This window comes from Ambystoma mexicanum, chromosome 2p (genome assembly GCF_040938575.1).
Source record: "Ambystoma mexicanum isolate Mex_15411 chromosome 2p, UKY_AmexF1_1, whole genome shotgun sequence".
Taxonomy (NCBI): domain Eukaryota; kingdom Metazoa; phylum Chordata; class Amphibia; order Caudata; family Ambystomatidae; genus Ambystoma; species Ambystoma mexicanum.
This window is the reverse complement of record NC_090923.1, coordinates 1,422,622,427-1,422,642,793: the sequence shown is the minus strand read 5'-3', so window position 1 is coordinate 1,422,642,793 and position 20,367 is coordinate 1,422,622,427. Positions and strand designations below refer to the sequence as shown.

At 42.8% G+C, this 20,367-nt stretch overlaps 1 protein-coding gene across 1 annotated transcript in view; it reads right to left on the bottom strand.

Moving 5' to 3' along the window:
- Positions 1 to 8,057: 8,057 nt before the first annotated feature.
- Positions 8,058 to 20,367, bottom strand: part of LOC138567575 (uncharacterized) — a 304,059-nt gene continuing 291,749 nt past the window's right edge. The window contains exon 5 of the mRNA XM_069645940.1: positions 8,058 to 13,527. Within this exon, the coding sequence (XP_069502041.1) occupies positions 12,413 to 13,527 (1,115 nt within the window). The 3' untranslated portion in view covers positions 8,058 to 12,412. The remainder of the gene's footprint in view (positions 13,528 to 20,367) is intronic.

The following is a 20,367-nucleotide window of genomic DNA, read 5'->3' as shown; positions in this document are numbered from 1 at the left end:
ACACAATCTAAAGTCTTTGATCCCAAGAAATGCCCAAGAGAATGAAAGCTAATCTTGCGCCCGGTTAAGGGGAGCCTGAAACAGTTACAAACATATAGTATTGAAGTTACTCAAGTCAAAGTACATTACGATAAGTGAAAGAAAGGTCTGAGCCCAAACGAGGGGGGCCTACGGAGTCTTTGAAAGCAAAGGGAGTTCAAACCCGGCTGAGGGAGACCCCAGGGTGGATGATCCATCTGATGTGTGCTACAAGCGAAAGGAAGAGAACATTAAGTTGTTAGATCTTTTTGTTGAACAAGACTTTCTTCTAGCAAAAGACTGTTTGTACTGTCAAGAGACTCTGTCTTAGAAGGTCCTGCCATGCCTTAGAGACTGTCTCCTCGTGCTAAGAGAAGGCAGCGTGTGCTGTAGATACCAAGTGCTCTACCATAACCCGTGCTGAAAACGTGGGGAAGGGTACTTTATTGCTCTACCATTCTAACATATTATTTTGGACACAGTTTCTTTTTGCATTTCATACCCCTTTCACATTTTGTATTTAGAAGTAAGGATTGGCAATAGGTGTATTAGTATAGGCCCTTTTTATTTTGACAAGACACTACTAGGACTGCGTTATTATTATTTGATAGTCGTAGCTTGCTCCCATCTGTAGATTTAGGATTAGATAGGCGTTTTTCAAACCCTTTTTAATTGAAAGGGCCTCATTCCAAGGCTGGCGCAAAGGGATTACGGGCACCGGTAAGTACACCGGTGCCGGTAATCCCTTTGTGCCCTAATCCGAGGTCCCTTAGCGGGAGCCGCAATGGGTCCAGGGAGCACATTTTGCGGTACCGTTATTTGCACCTTCCCCATTCCCATTGAGCCCTATGCGGGCTCAATGGGAATGGGGAATGGTATTTTCAATGGGGACCGGTAAGTCCCCATTGAATGAGGGCGGACTCGGTACCGTTATTGGAGGCAGCCATGGCGCTATTAGCACCATGGCTACCTCCAATCTCGGAATGAGGCCCAAACACCCTTGGACTGTGATCACGTGTGTCTGTTGTCTTATTGTTGATACCATGGTTTCCTTACAGTTCAGTTAAGCCAAGATACTTAATGTGCAAACCTTAGTCGTGTACTACGTGATGACGTGGAACGCCACAAGTCACATGACTACAGCGAACAATGAAATACGCCTGATTGTGAAAACCCTTTGATTGCGGCTAACACTGAAGAGACCTTGGCCTTTTTCCAAGCACACCGAGATCCATGAAGGGTAAGCAGTTGGGTTCTTCTCTAAAATATGACTAGTTTGGGAATTTTGCAAGGCACCTTTAAGATCATACAGGACGCCAGTTAGGATGTGGACCCTCTCTTTTCTGAGCTGTTTTTTCAAAACGGACAGTAGATCTTGTTTCGGGGAACCAACCTTGTTATTCTTTTGATGTCACCGGACCAGGGCTACAATGGGCAAATGATAGAGGACATGGATTGCCAACATAGATTAAGCAAACTATATACTGTTCATGTTCAAGGTTGGGCACAGACTAAGAGAACAATAGATCTGGCTTGCTAGAGTTTGCACATTGAGTATTTTGGCTTGACTGAACTTTTACACCAAGCATTAGTTGAGAGGATATGACTGACACACAATGAGAACATGAAGCGCCAATGTGAATGTGGATGAAGGCTGCAGTTGTATTGTACAACACATCTTGCTCTACAGTAAGAGACTTAGGAGCGTGGTTGAAAACTGACATGTAGCTCGACTTGGGTTTTGTGTTTGTTTTTGAAACCCCCCGTGAAGGGGCTGTGGATAGTGGGTCCTTGTAACATGAGCATTAATTTAATTTTAGGCCACAATCAAATGCTGGTCCTTATCTGCTGAGAAGGAAGTGACCGCAGAGCACGTTATGTACAAAGCAATCTTGTACCCACATCAACATGCGTTGTGGCACCAGGGTGGCTAATGACACTCATGTGTTTTAACTGTTATTTAAATATATGTTAGATGTAGGTTGATTGTGTTTTATATATAAGAAAAATATTTTTTTTGTAGAGTGCTGGATATTCCCTGATGAAGACGTGGTGAAATTGTACCTTTTACATCGAAACCGGTCAGTCCTGTAATACCTGGAAATGTGATAAATCAATTAAGATCCATTCTAGAAGAAAGAGAAAAGCATACACTTTTTGAATATTGTCTATGTTTTTGTGATGTTAAGTAATTATGATTAATGAGTTGTTTGAATGTGAGTTAGAGATGTGGATATGAATGTTGGGATGAGGGCAGACTACCCAGCTGATATGTGAGAATGGTTTGTGTCGTTTTCATTATATGCATATGTTGTTTCACCTGCATTGAATTGCTCTTTATGATTTATTAATGATTTAGTTCATATATAATTTTGTATCAATACCAATAAATAATATGTGATACTGTTTTATGAATTATGTTCTCTGGATTTCTTTCTGATAAATTGGATTCTGTAATTCCCTATTCCAGAGAGTGTGGATTTCCTGCTCTTCAGTTTCTTATTTAGAATAGGTACAGGTCAATTCAAAGAGGTGCCAATACTACCGAAGGGCACACCAGCACATTCATTGTACACCAAATAGAAGAGTAGATTGTGTCAATATCTGCATGGATGCATACCTTAACACAGGAGAATTGGCATAACTAGTTCCAGCTCAAAGGTAGCTTTCATGTCGATTTATTAAAGAACCTCAAGTGCACATTAAAACTTTAAAAGGGACAGATTTGTCAACAACAGGGGTGCACTTGCACCGATTGCTATGAGGAAGCTTGGAAAAGCATAGTGCATCTAAATTCTGATTGTTAAAGGATTCTAATGAAAAACAGACCAAATAATAAATGTGAGGGAAAATAAAAAACCTGTTGGGAGGTGAAATGCGTCTGTCACCCACCCTACTTTACCCTCAGTTAGTAAAATATCAGCAGGATAGGGAAAGATTTGATGGAATTAGCAATCTGGTGTACCCAGGTATTCCGCAACCAGCCACTGCACCACCTAGTCATACTGTGCAACCCTAATGTTGCATAGCCAGATGACACTTGTCACTGAACAAGGTGTCATTCAACAACCAGCTGTCCCTTCATATCCTCCACCGGACTTGAAATAAATCAGCAAAAAGTAATCACTGGCATGCACCAGCTTATTCAACAGTGCCAGCATCTGTGGACTTAGCCAGGTCCAGCTTTTCCCAAATTCCAGCTGCTTCCACTTTTCCAATGTCCATAAAACGAGGGGTGGAGGGGCACTATAGGAGGGAGGCACCTGTGATGTAATCCCCTCCTGGACAAATGCCAGTGCAGTCCATCGATGAAGAGAATCTTGTCACTGTTCACGTCCCATGGTCACCAGGGGACCTTGGGAATCTGGTTAAAAAATTCCCAAATATATAAGAGGTACCAGTTAGATTTGCTGAGGATCTGAAGATAGTCATACAATGATACAAACCTTTGTGCGCAGCTATGAATCCACTAGTAAGGGTCGTTGTGTCAGCAGAAGTCAGGCAAGGACTCAATCAGCAAGACAGTTGGCTCTTACCTGACTTGGGAATGGGAACTGAGCTAGCCAAAGACAGACAGGCAAGATCATTTTCAAGATGATTTTGCCAACATTCAGGCATACCTATACCAACTGATACTGCTGAGGAGGCAGTAGCAAATGCGTTTGTTATGGGACTGCACCCAGACCTGCAACAGAGACTTAAAATGCTCTGTACTGGGTGGCAAACTAAACCCCTTGCTGAACTGGTTATGGTAGCTAATTACTAAAGAGTGAGAACACTCCAAATAAATGTATGGCCTTAAAACTACAGAATCTGCAGGGGAAGGCAAACTAAGGGCACAGGGATTTCTGCAGAGGAAGTAGAAGTGGGAGTGGGAGGGGCAAAGGATGAGGGTGAGGTGTTGGACAGGATACCCAAAGCAATGCATTTGTGAGTCCCACAGGATGTAATTATTGTAAGCGGAAGGCCGATTGAAAGAATGAGTGCCCTAATAGACCAAGTCGAAATTATCTGCCCCCACTCCCAAATGTGCCCCATTCCCAAACCCAGGTGCACAAAGGTTTACCCCGAGCAATGTAGCACCTACTGCCCTGGATGAAGACCAGTAGACCGCTCGAGAGAAAACCTCAACCTGAAACTATTACTACCATTAGATCAGGATTGTCCCCATTTACAGTGTACAATTGATGGGCAAAACATTTCAAGTTTAGTAGACATAGGGCTAGTTTGTCTGCTAGACAGTCCCGACTCTCCACCTACCCCCGATATCCCTTTATCTACTACAATTAATGCTGCCGCAAATTCCAAAACACTGGTGCCATATCCAGTTATTAAGCCAGTATCAGTTACTCTAGTTCCTATCACAGACAAGAATGCTTCCTTGTGAAGTCCTTTTTTCCCCAGTTAACTTGTTATGGTGAGACATCCTCTGTAAACTAAACTACTATTGACTGTACTACGGACTGGGAATTCCTGGACATCCCGACATCAATGCAGAGACTGTTAGCCACACTCCACAAAGTACCACCCTAAGACTCAAATCCAAAGAAAAATAAATGCTTTCAGATTCCACTGACTTCTTGTTGCAAGTCACTAATTGTTTGTGGTCAATGCACAATAATGAAGTGGGTTGCATTCGGAAAACAACAGAAGAGATGACCTGTTCAAAAGAGTACTGAGAATTCCTCAGTATCAGTTGTACCCAGAAGCAGAAGAAGACATTGTTCCCTGCATACAATCACTGCTGAAACATGGCATTATAATGCAGTCTAATAGCTCTTGTAAAATACCAATACACCATGTGAAGAAGCCAAGAAATTACACCTACCTATTTGTGTAAAATTTCCATGCTGTAAATGCCATAGTGTTTTCCTCATTTCCAGTGGTACCAAATCCTGTTACTAAATTGCTCTGTATCCCATAGTCAGCGACGATCTGTGTTCTGCCCTTTTCTCCAACCAGATATACACTGACAGTAGGTATCTTTTTCTCGTTCCTTATTGTGGAATTCCAATAAACCTGGACCCCACCCCATTCCCTCGGGGGGTACACTGAAGCGCCACCTTTGTTTTTCCAAGAATTGAAGAAAGACTGTGGCAATATAAAATTCCCAGGACCCTCTGCATTAGTCCCGTATGTGGACAATTTGCTACCATTTTAACAGGCATATGATGCCTATAAACAAGGTCCCTTAGTATTAATGACTGCACCAGCTAGGAAGCACCACAAAGCATCTAAGAAGATGTTGCAACTATACTGAGAGAGAGTGCATTACTTAGGACATGACACCATGGCACGAAATTGACTGTTGACTAACACATGCTGAAGCCATTCTTAGAGTGGCCAAGACCACGACGATTGCACAGATTTCTGCATTTCTGGGCATAGCAGGATTCTGCTGACAATGGATCTTAGGATATGCAGAGTGCTACAGCAGTTGATGAAATTGAACACAGAGAATTTGCTATGGTCCGAAAAGGCAGAAGAAGCCTTCACTGCAGTTAAATGTGAGTTATCAAATGCACCAGCATTAGGGGTGAGGGATTATAAGACAAAATTGATGCTATATTGTCATGAAAGAAACAGGTTTTCTCTGGTAGTCCTCACACAAGCACCTAGAGAGGCATATACCATTATGGTAAGCAGCATCTTCAGTGCAACAGTTTGTGTACTGGTCTAAAATCTCCACATGATGTAGCTGTTCCACATGCCAGACCAGCACTATTATTGAAAACAAAAACACACTTCTCACTGTCCCGTTTAACAACGTACGAAATTTTGTTCTTGAATCCCTCACATATCACATTAACACGTTATTGTCCAGACCTGAAGGCAGCCTCTGTGACCTTGTCCCTCTGACATTGTACCCCATGACTGTGCGGTAATCATGGACAAACTTTTACAACCAAGGAAAGACCTTTATGGCACTCCCTTACAAGACCCTCAATTGCTTTATTTCGTTGATGGATCGTGGATAGGCATGAAACAGGGAAACCTATAGGACGATAAGCATTAGAGAGTGCTATGTTATCCAATGTGTTTTCTGCCCAGGGCAAATACTTAATAGCCCTAACCGAAGCATGGATGTTAGCAGAACAGCAACGTGTTAACTTCTAAAATGATATCTCCTATGCATTCGGAGTGGCACAGGACTTTGGCCATTTGCAAAAACAAAAAGGATTTCTTATTTGATTATGTTCCAGAATAAAGAATCATGATTATGTATCAGCCCATCTAGATGCAATAATGTCAGCCAAGGAGCTATCAATCATTAAATGTGCATCATATCAGGTACTTAATGATGAGGCTTCCCACAAAAAATGATACAGTAGACTGTGCAGACAGGCGCTGTGTCTGTCTCTAAGGCCGCATATCTATTTAGAGTAAAGAGTAAGGTATAGATCCGTCCTTTATCGTCTTTGGAGGAGTTAGCCTTTATCCAATAAGCTGCTCAAAAACAGGAAGGAGGAAAAAAATGGAGTATTACGCTGATAACCTTTGGCAAGATGGACAGGATCACCTTGTCATCCCAAAGGTACGGATATCCTTCTTGAAGCGTGTTTATTATAGAATTGTCCAAATAGGAAAGGGTGTTCTGATTAGCACCCAGGCTCAAGACTGGTATGTGCTGGATTTTTCGGCTATAGTTCAAACTTGGGATGACTGTGAAAGCAACCGAAGGAGCACAAGAAGGTCATTTGTATTCTTTAAAATATCATTAGAACTCAAAGCACTCTAGACTCTAGTCCAGTGCATCAACTTGACCACACCTCTTCTTCAAATGTGAATGTGCTTTTTGTGTAAAGGCGGGCCCTTTGGTGAAGTGTGAGGTTTTGCTTTCGATCATCATGCTGATGCTTTTCATCCTGCTCATGAGAAACAAGATACCTCTCCTGAGAACACTTTAAGTCACATTCAAGCCTTGAGAATGTTCCTGCTACTTTGGGCCCAGTGTGATATTCTTCAAGGAGATTGTCTGTAGATAGTTTCTTCTTTGGAAGGTCTATCGGGTCACGTTGTGTACCATTTTCCTCATTGGGTTTCTTGTTCACCATCCGATATGCACCAATTATAGCATGGTTATTCGTTGCACTTCCATGTAATTCATGTTTATAACTGTGCAGTTGGGGTTGCTTATTATTACTAACAGGTTTCCGTTTATAGCCACGATTTTAGGAAGAGTCACGAATTTGCTTTTACACTCCTGGTTATCATGTAATTTGTGCTTGCAATTGCATTTCTTGAAGGCTCGATTGTCATTTCTGCACGATTCTGGAGCCAAACCACATTTTGCAGAATGCCTTTTTCCCCCGGTTGTACAATTTCCAAATCACACAAATATTCCTGGGTTGCTTCATCTCACTGTTGTGAGATTCCAGATTCACACCACATTTCTCAGATTGCTTCTTTTTCACTGCTGTACGATTCTAGATTCTTGTAACATTTGTTGGGTGTCTTCTCCTCACTGCTGTGCGATTATGGACTGTCACCACTTTTTCCAGGTGGCATCTCCTCAGCGCTGAGTGAGTCAGCAGTCAAACCACATTTTCCAAGTTGCCTCTTCTCACTAAGGTGTGATTTCGGATTCCCATCACTGTTCTCAGGTAGCTACTTCTTAATGCTCTGTTATTCTGCATACTTACCACATTTCTCAGGCTGCAATTCCTTAATGCTGTGTGATTTCGGAACCAGAGCACAATTATCAATTTGCTTCTCCTCACTGCTTTGTAATTCTGCTTTCCCAACACATTTCTTAGGCTGATTCTTCCTACTGCTGTGTGATTCCGGTGTCGCACCACAGTTCTCAGGTTGCTTCTCCTCACTGCTGTGCAATTCTGGAGTCACACTGCATTTGCCAGGTTGCTTTGCCTCACTCGTGTATACGTTTGGCTTCTCGTCACATTTCTCAGGGACCTCATCAGCACAGATGCAGCCTGAGGTCCATGACTTTCCACATTCTATGGGGGGGGGGGGGGCTTCCATCACAGTTTTTAAGGCTATCTTGGCCTGATGAATTAAGCATAATATTGTACAAAAAATACAGATGCCAACAAAGTATATAATTAAAAAGCAGTACACAGGCATTTTGTTCAGAACCAACATTACACATCTGTGAATGTAAATACATTTAAAATTCATAAACAGTGTTATAGCTAAATTCATAGTTCTGCAGAAACATATAAGATGGATACCCCATCTACAATGTAGTAATATTCATTTTACAGCTGTTAAAAGCAGCAAAGAAATGTTTAATGGATCTTAAAATGTGCATTTTGGCAAATGTGTATGAAAAAAGATATGAAAGGTATTAAAATATATGGATGTTTGAGGAAAGACTACAAATAAAGGTTAAAATAAACGGACCATTTACTATTATTGTCAAATTCGAACCCCACCACAGACGTGTAATGACATCACTGCGTACATATGACAGATTGCAAGGAGTGCAAATGAGACTAGTGGGAGGGTTTGTGAGTTTTCAACTTTCCTTCCCCATGTGATGTCTTTGTCATGCATACATGTTACTGGTGTCCCTAGTATTCATTATTTTTCTTTCAATCTAAGCTGACTGTTGAAGGTTTCCCTTGTTCAGTTGTCTAAAGGTAGTTTGTAGGTGAGATTAGACACCGGGCATGCGCTCTTGACAAGCGCTGAGCTTAGTACTTTTGATGCATCTCGGGTTACTGGGTGAAGGCTGCTGGGACACATTTTTTGGATTGTACCAGTTCTAACAAGATCAAACAATAAACACCTCATTGGGGAACGAACATCAGGAGGTGGAAGACTGACACCCCTTGCCTGAGGAGGTAGAAAGCAGAAACTGTCATATCTGCTGTCCTGAACTGGAAGAAAACTACCATGCGAGCTTCGGAAAGCATGGAAATAGAGGACAGACTCTCGCAATAATACAAAGGTGCTTTTTTATGGGAAGGCAGGAATAGCATGACAGAAGGCCTGCACAGTGTGATGAATCCTACAGAGTTCTCACAAAGACCCTACCTAAAGTTTCCTCCCAGGTGGCCAGGGGAAGGCAGCCGCTTCCTGATTCGGACCATCGGGGTGGTATTAGCTGGGAGGATCATCTGGGAAGAGAAGGGCCCCAAGAGAACAGGAGGACTCGCTGGGTGGGACGCAGTATTTGTCTTCCTCAAAGAAGGAAATATCAGTGATACCAGAATACATAATGTCTTGCTGTTAGAGAGAGCTTTTATTTCCCAAAGCCAACTATATTAATGTTGGTGGAAACAATCATAACCAGTTATGCATTCGCAGTAAGAACCCCCAACCCCTTTTAAAGTCACTGACATCTATAGAGGTGAAAGCTCCTATGATCCCCAGTGCAATATTAAAGATGAGTCTTTAAATGTTAACAATTTAGGTTCTGAAAACCCTAATTCCCCTATGAAGTCAAACCCTTCACTGAATCCTTATGCTACTCCTTTAGGGAATGTAATCAAGCAGGGAAATTAATTTTGAAATGACATTTCGATTAGAAAAGATTATGGGAACATTGGGGACTTCAAGTCCCAACATGCCCAAAGTACTGGGACAAAGAGGAGGGCTGCTGAGGCATGACACTGCTAGTTACAGCCTAATAATGTTAATGACCCACACCTGAGGGAGACTGGGAAGCATAAAAGGCGCCCTCATGTGCAGGCCAAAGAGAGTAGTACAAGGAGGTAGAGTAGTTGTGGTACTCCATGCAGCAGCAAAAGCTGGAGGAGAGCAGAGACGACCGGACCACTGTCGTGTATCAAACAGTTGCCAGTCCTGAGAGGGTCTCTTCCTGCGGAGACCTTGATTGCAGAGGTCGCACAGCAGGAAGTGTGGATTTGGAAGCTTTCCCCCTGAAGACGGGGATTGCAGAGGTCACGCAGCGGGAAGTGTAAACTTTAAAAGCTTCCCCCCCAAAGTACGTCAGGCTCTGTTGGCAGGCAAGCACAGGAGAGCCAGTGGAGCAGAGAGTGCCACTTATCTGACTGGTGCGTGCAGAAGACCAGGAGGCAAAGGTGCAAGCGGACGCACGCACACGCCTGACCCGGTGAGTTCACTATTGTTCTGTGAGCCCGGAACGCTCCGTGGTCACCCGCTGGCCAAACCTGGGTGCCTCAAGTATGGATCTAATATAAAGAGAGTGAAGTGGCAATACAAACAGTATTTTGAATACTGAACTGATGTAAAGCTGAATAATAATCCAGTTGAAAACCAGGCTGAGTTAAAGAGGAGAAGGTGGAAGAATAATAACTTGACAAACAGACCTGACAGGTGTGATTGTATTTATGTGGGTCAGAATAAGTGCCAGCAACAAGTGCCAGCAACACGAGAGGGCAATATTACTAGAAGCCAATACAAACAGCTATTGCTAAAGCCAAAAGAGAATAATAACAAGACAAGTTAAAAAGAACCAACATTGCCAAAGGCAAGGGAGTGCAATTAAGAATCCAAGTGTTTGTAAATCATATTGCCCATGTGTAAAGGAGGTAATAAGAAGAACTGGCTTAAGCCCACATTGCCAAAGCCAAAGAAGTGTAAGAGTGAGAGAAAACCATTGTAAAGAATTTGGCTAATGCGGAAGTGGGGAAACACGAGTGGCAGAAAGGCTCTCCTTTTGACAAAGGGTATTCAGGAGGAGTGGAGCAAAACATGCATTGCGTGTGGCAATCACAGGTGTGTAACAAATAGCACCAATGTGTTGCTTGTCTTGCCAGAAAAAGTTGTCAAACCTAAAGTTGTAACACAAAAGGCATTGCTATCTTGTTGGAAACAGCCCTTTACCACAGAAGTACTTGTAGTAGTTAGTAGTTTGCATTTGTCATGGCAGGAGAGTACACCAGGGCAAAGGATGATGTAGTAGTAGACCTGGCAGGTGAGTGGACGAGGTAGAAGACATCGAAGTACTGTAGTGTGGTGTAAAGTGTGGAAGAAGAAGAGTCCGAACCACTAATGTATTTTGTAAAGTATTGCAAAATTATCCTGACAAAGACATTGTTGTTAAGAAGTTCTATTGAACTCCTTGTCACAAATGGAAGGAAGGAAAGCTTGTTGAACATTGTGAACGGTTGGTGGAGTTCAAGTTGGAACAAAAAAGAACTTTATTGAAACTTGGTTTGCAAAACAGGATTTCCTTATGCTTTTTGGAACTGTTGAATACGATCCTGCTTGAATCTGGGGAAGGGGAATTCACACAGGTTATAAGGGGAAACAGTAACAAGGTTATGACTATAGCTTATTTCATGTTTATTGAAACTGCCATATGTTGCCTTGTTGAGTTTGTTATACGTATAATTGTGAGGGACAGAAACCTTTTATTAGAGTGTTTCCGTTAGTTCATTTTAGGGAGGGAAATCTCGTTAGGCTAGGGATAGTGACACGTTTATCCAACCTTTTGAGGTAATAAAATTGCATCTTTTGTAAAGCCTTCACAAAGTTGTCTGTCTCACATTATTGACCCCTCACAGTAGGCTTTCTAGAAGATAGGGGGTCGAGGTTCTTGATGTAAAGAGTTGGTTTGGGGGGTGGAGTGGGTTAGTTGGGTTGCAGTTAGGATGCAATGCTCTCCGCTTGCTTGCAATAATTCAGAAGCAAAAATAGTTTTTTGATATGTTGGACTATAGCCAGCATAGAAACATTAAACCATTGCTCTGCATTAATTTTGAAACATTTCCTCAGGTGAAATATCATGGACGGACACTGACATCTAATATGCATTCGGAGGGGCACATGACTGTCCAGTTGCAGAAACAAAAAGGATTTCTTATTTCATCATGTGCCAGAATAAAGAATCATGATTATTTATCAACCAATCTAGATGTCATAATGTTAAGCCAAGTACCCATCAATCATTAAATGTGCATCATATGAGGTACTTAATGATGAGGCTTCCCACAAAAACTGATACAGCAGACAATGCTACTAACAGGCTGCTGTGTCCATCTCTAAGGCTGCATATGTATTAAGAGTAAAAAGAGTAAGGTATACATCCCTCCTTTCTCGTCTACGCAGGAGTTAGCCTTTATCCAAGAAGCTGCTCAAAATCAGGAATGGAAATAAAAGGTGTATTAGTCTATGATGGGCCATCGCCCGTATGCTGATAACCTTTGGCAAGATGGACAGGATCGTCTTGCGAACCCAAAAGTATGGTCATCCTTCTTGGCTCATATTTATTATAGAATTGTCCAAGTAGGAAAGGATGTTCTGATTAGCACCCAGACTCAAAACTGGTATGCACTGGATGTTTCGGCTGTAGATCAAACCCATTATAGACCATGTATTATTTACCAGCAAAATAATGTTGGGATAACTGTTAAACCAACTGAAGGAGCAGAAGTAGGCCATTTGCATCCTTCAAAATATCATTAGAGCTCAACACACTCTAGACTCCTAGTCCAGTGCATCAACTTGACCACGCCCCATCTTCAAATGTGAATGTACTTTGTGTGTCATGGCGGGCCCTTCGATGAAGTGTGAGGTTTTGCTTTCGATCATCATGCTGATGCTTTTCATCCTGCTCAGGAGAAACAAGATACCTCTCCCAAGAACACTTTAAGTCCCATTCAAGCCTTGAGAATGTTCCTGCTACTTTGTCTGTAGGCAGGCGTTTTTCAAAATCAAAGGGCCCAGTGTGATATACTTCAAGGAGATTAGATGATGTCTTCTTTGGAAGGTCTATCGGGTCACACTGTGTACCATTTGCCTCTTTGGGTTTCTTCTTCACCATCTGATTATCACCACATATAGCATGATTGTTCTTTGAATCGCCATGTAATCCATGTTTATAACTGTGTATTTGGGGTTGCTTATTATTGCACGCAGGTTTCCTTTTATAACCACGTTTTTTAGAAAGAGTCACAAATTTGCTTTTACACTCCTGGTTATCATGTAATTCCTGCTTGTAATGGCATTTCTTGAAGGCCTGATTGTCCTTTCTGTAAGATTCTGGAGCCACACCAGATTTCTCAGAATGCTTTTTTCCCCGGTTATACAATCCCCAATTCACACAATGTTTCCCAGGTTGCGTCGTTTTACTGTTGTGAGATTCCAGATTCACAACACATTTTTCAGATTGCTTCTTTTCACTGCTGTACGATTCTGGATTGTTGTTGCTTTTGTCAAGTGGCTTCTCCTCACTGCTGTCTGTTTCGAGACTCGCACCACATTTCTCTGGCTGCTTCTTCTCACTACAGTGTGATTTTGGATTCCCATCACTGTTCAAGGGTGGCTTCTCCTCACTGCTTTGTGATTCTGCTTTCTCAAAACATTTCTGAGGCTGATTCTGCCTACTGCTGTGTGATTCCGGTATCACAGCACAGTTCTCAGGTTGCTTTTCCTCACTGCTGTGCGATTCTTGAGTCACACTGCATTTGCCAGGTTGCTTCACCACACTTGTGTATAAGTTTAGCTTCTCGCCACATTTCTCAGGGCCCTCACCTTCACAGCTGCAGCTCGAGTTCACTGATTTTCCACATTCTACGGGGAGGCTTCCATCACAGTTTTTAAGGATATCTTGGCCTGATGAATTAAGAATAATATTATACAAAAAATCCAGATGCCAACAAAGTATATATTTTAAAAAAGCAGTAAATGGGTATTTTTTTCACATTAAACATCTGTGAATTTAAATACACTTAAAATTCATAACCAGTGTTCTAGCAAAATTCATAGGTCTGTAGAAACATGCAAGATGGAGGCCCCATCTACTATGTATCAATATTCATTTTAAACCTGTTAAAAGCAGCAAAGAACTGTTTAATTGATCTTAAAATGTGGATTTTGCTGTAAAAAAGTGAGGCAAATGTGTATGAAAAAAAGATATGCAAGGTATTAAAATGTATGGATGTTTTAGGAAAGACTTCAAATAAAAGTGAAAAGACACTGCACATTTAATATTATTCGGACCCCACCTCAGACGTGTAATGACGTTACTGCAGATATATGACAGGTTGAAGGGAGGCTGAATGAGGCTAGTAGGAGGGTTTGTGAGTTTTCATTTATCCTTCCCCATGTGATGTCCTTGTTATGCCTACATGTTACTGGCCCTACCGTTTATTATTTTTCTTGAGATCTAAGCCGACTCTGTTGAGGTTTCCCTTGTTCAGTTGGCTAAAGGTAGCTTGTAGGTGAGATGAGACACCGGGCGTCTGCTCTGGACAAGCGCTGAGCTTACTACTTTTGATGCCTCTGGGGTTACTGCGTAAAGGCTGTTGGGCCGTTATCTTTGCATCATTGTACCAGTTCTAACAAGATCGAACACTCCCTCATTGGAGAACGAACGTCAGGGGATGGAAGACTGACACCCCTTGCCTGAGGAGGTAGAAAGCAGAAACAGTCATATCTGCTGCCCTAAACTGGAAGAAAACTACCATGCAAGCGTTGGAAAGCATGGAAATAGAACACATACTCTCGCAATAATACAATGCTGCTTTTGTTATGGGAAGGCGGGAATAGCGTGACAGAAGGCCTACGTAGGCTTTCTCGAAGATATGGGATTGATCTATAAGGGGAGATGGTTTGGGGGGGTGGAGCGGGTTAGTTGGGTTGCGGTAAGGGTAGAATGCCCTCTGTTTTCTTGCAATAACTCAGAAGCAAATATATACTTTGGATATGTTGCACTATAGCCAGCATAGAAACATTCAACCATTGCTCTGCATTAATTTTGAAACATTTCAACAAGACAAATATATCATGGGTGGTCAGCCTAGCCATGTCTTATCCAGTGGATAAACTGAAGCCCTACTTGCAGAACAGATCTAATTGCTCCTCCAGTCACTCCTTTTTACCCTGCCATCAGGGGAGTCTAAAGCCAAGGAGACTGAAGATTTTCAGTAAAGGCTCCTAGACTCTGCAACACAGTAGCGTTTCAACCTGATGAGTCTTCAGACGAGCCATCAAAACCTTGTTCTCCTAATTCTGCTTTTTCTCTCCCGACAGGAACCCCCCGCCCCATCCTTACGTAAGTTTTGGAAGTGCACAAATCCTATAAGTGAAACACTTGTGTTAGGCACGTTATAAATGCCATATCATATCAAAATCAAATTTATGGCTATGAAAAATTCACTTAAAGTGTGATATTCATCAACAGGATACTAATCAAAATGTTTAAGCTAATCCCTTAAAGAAAAGTTAATATATCAAAACGTGTCAATTTCAAAGGTCATTAAACTATAGAGGAACTGTGAGAAAGCTATTTTATAATTGTAATGGAATATATATTTATATATATATATATTCAGTGAAAAAACCTTTCTTAAGAGAGAGTTAAGATGATCAGATTTAATGCAACAAAACCCTTGAAATTCAGCACTCTCATTTTAAGCAGGTCCACCTTAACTTTGCACACTGCATGACCACAATGATGGCAACACTGCATTTCAAGGATTTTGTTATACTATAGTTTCTTTGGGGCCCACTGTTAGGGAGATTTATAATTTGTGTGCTTCATCCCGTTTCCTAGTGAGACGCCCACCCAGCACTTTTTGCTGGACTTGTGGGCCTTTTTCTTTAAATCCTGAATGAGTGGAGCCTTTTTCCACTCATTCATTCTTGTGGGCTCTGTCTGGGGGGAGTTTTCCACCACCTTGTCCTTTGTCTGCCAGAGTGCCTGAATAGGTCCAGCTCCTACAGGGAGTCTGGCTGTCCTGATTGGACAACCAAATGCCCCTTTCTGTAAAATGCTGAGAGAGATTGCAGAGGAGTGTGTTCTGGAACTGTATAAAAGGTGAGGCTTCTCGAGTGAAAAGAAAGTCGACCACAGGAAGCTGAAGTAAACGAAAAGGAAGACGACCGGAGAATCCTGGAGACCCTTTGAAACACTGAAGTGACAACTGCTGTCCTGGCCCAGTTTTCTGTGAGACAGAGAAGCTCCGAAAAGGACGACTCCTTCCCTTTGGCTGGTGGGAACAACCAGTCCCAAGGCAAACTTTGAAACAAGCCATCTCCCGAGGTTCTAGGAGTTTCCAGAGCTGCGGAACCCCAATACTAGGAGACCTGATGCCCATTTCGAGTGCATCGCCGTGGAAAGGCTGAATCCGTCTAAATCTTTGCTGAACCCGTAAGGACACTCCAGAGATCCCATCCATCTCGCCCAGACCCCCTCATCAGAGCGAGGGACTGCAGGATCTGTGTCCTTTGTTAGTGCTGCAGAAAAGGCATTCGTCTCCCTCTCTAATACGGATCAGATGGTGGGCACCTCCGAGATCCAATCAGTGAAGATTACGGCTCCTCTTACTGCTTCCAGGATATCTGAGATCAAGGGCAATGGATAGTGATCTTTCAGGGTGCACAGATTTTAGCAGTGGGATAAACTGACCTACTGTCTTTGTGTCTCCCAACAATTGTTCAGCAAAGTCTCTGTCTTCCTGTACCTCCTGTGTGTCAAAGCGGAAGTGTTCTGCTGCTTTGGTTAAGACTTCGTTGAGGAGGGGGTGATTTTCTACAGGGGAATCTACCAGTGGAGGGTCCTGATTAATAGGAGAATCTATGGAATACATGTTCGTCTCCTAGTCTGAGTCCTCATCGTCCCCGTAATAAAGTTCGTCTGTGTCCTCATCAATAAATTGAGGGTCAGATGTTTCCACAAATGAAAGATCGCCCTGATCTTCTGGATCTATTTCAGGGTCATATAGATCTATAATTCTGCCCTGTGCGGGGACATCAGAGCAAGCCCTCTTGGGAGGGGGTTGCGAGGCAGAGGGTTGAGAGCCAGAGGGTCTGAGGTGGGAGGGGTGGTCTGAAAACTTTGAAGGGAATCTGGATTTTTTTCAAAGAAATACCCCATAAGGGTCATTCTTCGCATAACTCTGTTGATATCCTGCGAAGACCATTCCTTTGAATTTGGGATTACAGTGTCGGGAATACCCATGTCTTCATTAGTAGGAGGTATAAGCTTTGGTCTAGATTCTTTAAGTTTCTCTATGGGCTTGGATAAAATTCCCTTTTGTGAAGACCTGTCCCTAGTAGGACTTTTGTCCCTATGAGGGGTCTTAGAGGATTTCTTATGGTGTTTTCCCCACCCTGTGGCCCAGAGGAGTGTGTAACAGACTTTTTGGGGCCTGACGTTTTACTAGATGAAGAACGTCGAACTTAGAGTGTGGGGGCCAAGGCTTTGTCTGCGGACGAACGACCTTCGGAAGGTGTTTTTCATGTGACACCCTTGGCGTCTTTCGGCGTCTTAGACCTGTCATGTGGGGATCTTGAACGAGATTGCCCAGAGGACCGGGACTCAGTGGACCGTTCACGGGGTGTCGAACGTTGTCGAGTATTCGACTCATCTGTCGAATGTCGACTGGGGCTTATGTGTTTAGTGGTGTGTGCTTTTGAAGCGCTCCCGCCGCCCGGTGTGGTCCCCACAACATGGCCGCCGGCCTGTCCTACGGGGTCAGGAGCATGCGCTTGGGTAGCTGAAGCTACTCCGGTGCCCTCGCCGTCCGAAAGTGGGGTGTCACTGCTATCGCTGAAGGCTCCTTCTATCTCCATGGCCTCGAGTTGCCTGACGTAGTGGGCCCAGCGCTTAGTGGAACGGTCCTTCAACGTTTTAGGCTTGAAGAGCCTGCACGCTCGACAAGACATTTTGACGTGGTCTCTCGGGAGACACAAGTTGCAAACTAAATGTTTGTCCACCGAGGGGAATTTTCGGTTACATTTAGGCAAAAATTAAATGGAGTGTTTTCCATAATTCTGGGTTAAGGAGATGGCACCTGGGCGAACAAGGTGTAGGAAGGGGAGAATATGCATTCTAAAATGGCCTCCCAACAATGGCCTCCCCCCTCTCTCCCTACTGTCTGGGCTGAGGCCCGGGGAGGCCTTCTAAGGCCGTACGGTCTGTCGCGATGGTCTCCGACGGCAGTATTCTTTCTCTTTCCTCAGCGTGGTGTTACAGCAGTCGATGAAAGGATAGAAAGAAAAACTATCGTAATTATAGAAGTCAATGGCTTATCGCCGAAAGGAACTCCGCCATACACGTCCGTCTAGCATGGTTGGAAAAAAACAATCTGAGGGACCTCGACGCGTGAGGGATCATGGGTACAGTGGACGTCACACTAGGGATAGTATTACTGGCACGCCCTGTCGACATCCCTTTTCGAGTTTTGAAAACAACAACTGTAATACTCTGCAGCTTCCACTAGATGTCGGCCTATGCACAGCATGTGATCTAAGCAGATTCCACAAGCCTCGTAAATATATATATGTTTCCTAGTGCTACAGTTGCTGATCTGTAGTGAAGGCGAGTATTGCGATACATAGGAAACTCGAAAAATGAATTGCTATAACGTTTGACTCGCATGACTGACTTGGCTGACATTTTGCAAACAAAATGTTCGTCACAGCCTCCCTGTCCCCCAGACTGGAAATTTTGGGAAAGAGCAGTTAAAAAATAAAGTTATTAAGTAAAAAAAATAAAAATGCTGTTTCAGCTTAGTCCCCGTTCATTCTCCCATTGGGAAAAAAGTTTACATTTTGCTCAAGCGCACAGCCAAAACCGCTGGATGGAATTGGTCCAGGTACGAAACAACTTGGGCACGAAGCGTTGACTCGATTTCCAGGTGGGGACTGGGGTTATTGCGTCCAGTAGTTGTTAAAATATTTGACTGAGAAGGGGTGCCCCTTCGCCCAAAAATATAGCTATATCTCCCATGGTGCTTTGCAGCAGAGATGTTGCTAGGCATTTCAGAAATGAAAAATCAGCCATTTTCTTCCACAATTCTATTGCTAATAACATTTGACTTGCTGGATGGAATTGGGTGAGATTTTCTAAACAAAAAGTGTGTCAAGGCCCACCCCGACACCTCCTCCAAACTGCAAATGTTAGGAACAAAACGTTATGAAATAAAAAAAAGTTATTAAGAAAACAAAACGTCAGTTTCCCAGTTTTCAGCCTATTCATTTTCCCCTAGAAAGAAAGTGCAGTTCTTGAACAGCCGTAGCACAACAACTGCTGGGCAGATATGGACCAAATAAGAAACAACGTGGGCACAAAGCGTGGACTTGCATGTCTTGGGCTCCTTGTCGGTCTGCCCAAGCTCATCTTTCTCGCAGCCTTTCCGGGCAGCTCAGTTCGGACAGCGGCCGGGTCTTGCTATACTCCCCTAGTGCGTGTCTGATCCCTAGCTGCCAACACTGGCGTTCTCCTTTTCCTTGTGGCCACACCTCCTCTGGATCTCTTGTCATGGTTTAACTTTGCAGTGTCTGTTCAGGACCCGCTGTGATTGGTCATCGTAAGGGAACACCTCCAGGGGGTCGGTTTCTCCAGAGTCTTCACAGAGGATTGGACACAGGTCGGGTCAGAAGCCAAGCCAGCCAATACAAAAGGGTGTATGTGCTCATTGTAAACCGTAGTAGCGTTAGTAATAGGAGAAAAGGGATGACAATATGTATCATGTTGGGGTCTCTGTCCCTAAGAGGTAGTCACCTCCACAGGGATCCCGCTTACCCTTTCCCCCTTGGGGGAGCGAAGCGCAGCAGGCTCGCCTCCCTAGTTCCAAAGGGGGTGGCTCACCCTAAGGAAAGGTGGCGATCTTCCTGGATTTGTCACAATATTTACAGTCACTGTCACGCCTCTGCAGAAAATTGGCAAAATAAATATAAGTGCACCAAGTTTGTAAGTTCTGTCTAGATTGTCCAAAATTTTAGGGAAGTGCACGGTCCCAAAAGTTGCATTTCTCACCCATTTATTTTTCCAGAAGAAATGTTTGCAGCACATACAGAAAAAAACATGCTGGGCGGATTTCCACCAAACCTTCACATGCAGTAGCTGTATGGCCCCAAATTTGCGGTTTCACCTATTTGGTGAAGCCCGTCCAATTTTTTTTTCTTCAATAAAGTATGAATAACATTTAATTTAATCTAATCTACAAGATCTTCCTGTGACACTTTGCATACATTAATTGATCAGGAACTGTTAATAGTAGTAGCTTTTAATTTGTGCAATTCTTGAATTTGTCGCAGGAGATAAAAAAAATGTATCTGCAGATTATCATTTATTTTAAACCACAAAATATTTTTAGATGCATTTTATAAAATTGCTAAAACTATAGTTCTGCAACACTGCATATTAATATATTAATGTTTCTAGTTAGTTAGGTTTATTTTGATTATATGTACCAACAAATGGAAGAATTGTCATTAGATCAAGTAAACAGCCAGCTATTTAAGGAGGTGTCACTGTGTTTTTTCATTGAATTTCATAGGTTTTTATTAGTGCAACTTAACCATACAGACCCTTTAACAAAGTTTTTTTCAGAGAATTCCATGGGTTTTCACCAGTGCACGCTATTTTCCTACAACTTACTAATATCATACTTATCCCAATATAGCAACGTTTTTGTCCAATTTACAATGTTTCACCTTAATTCT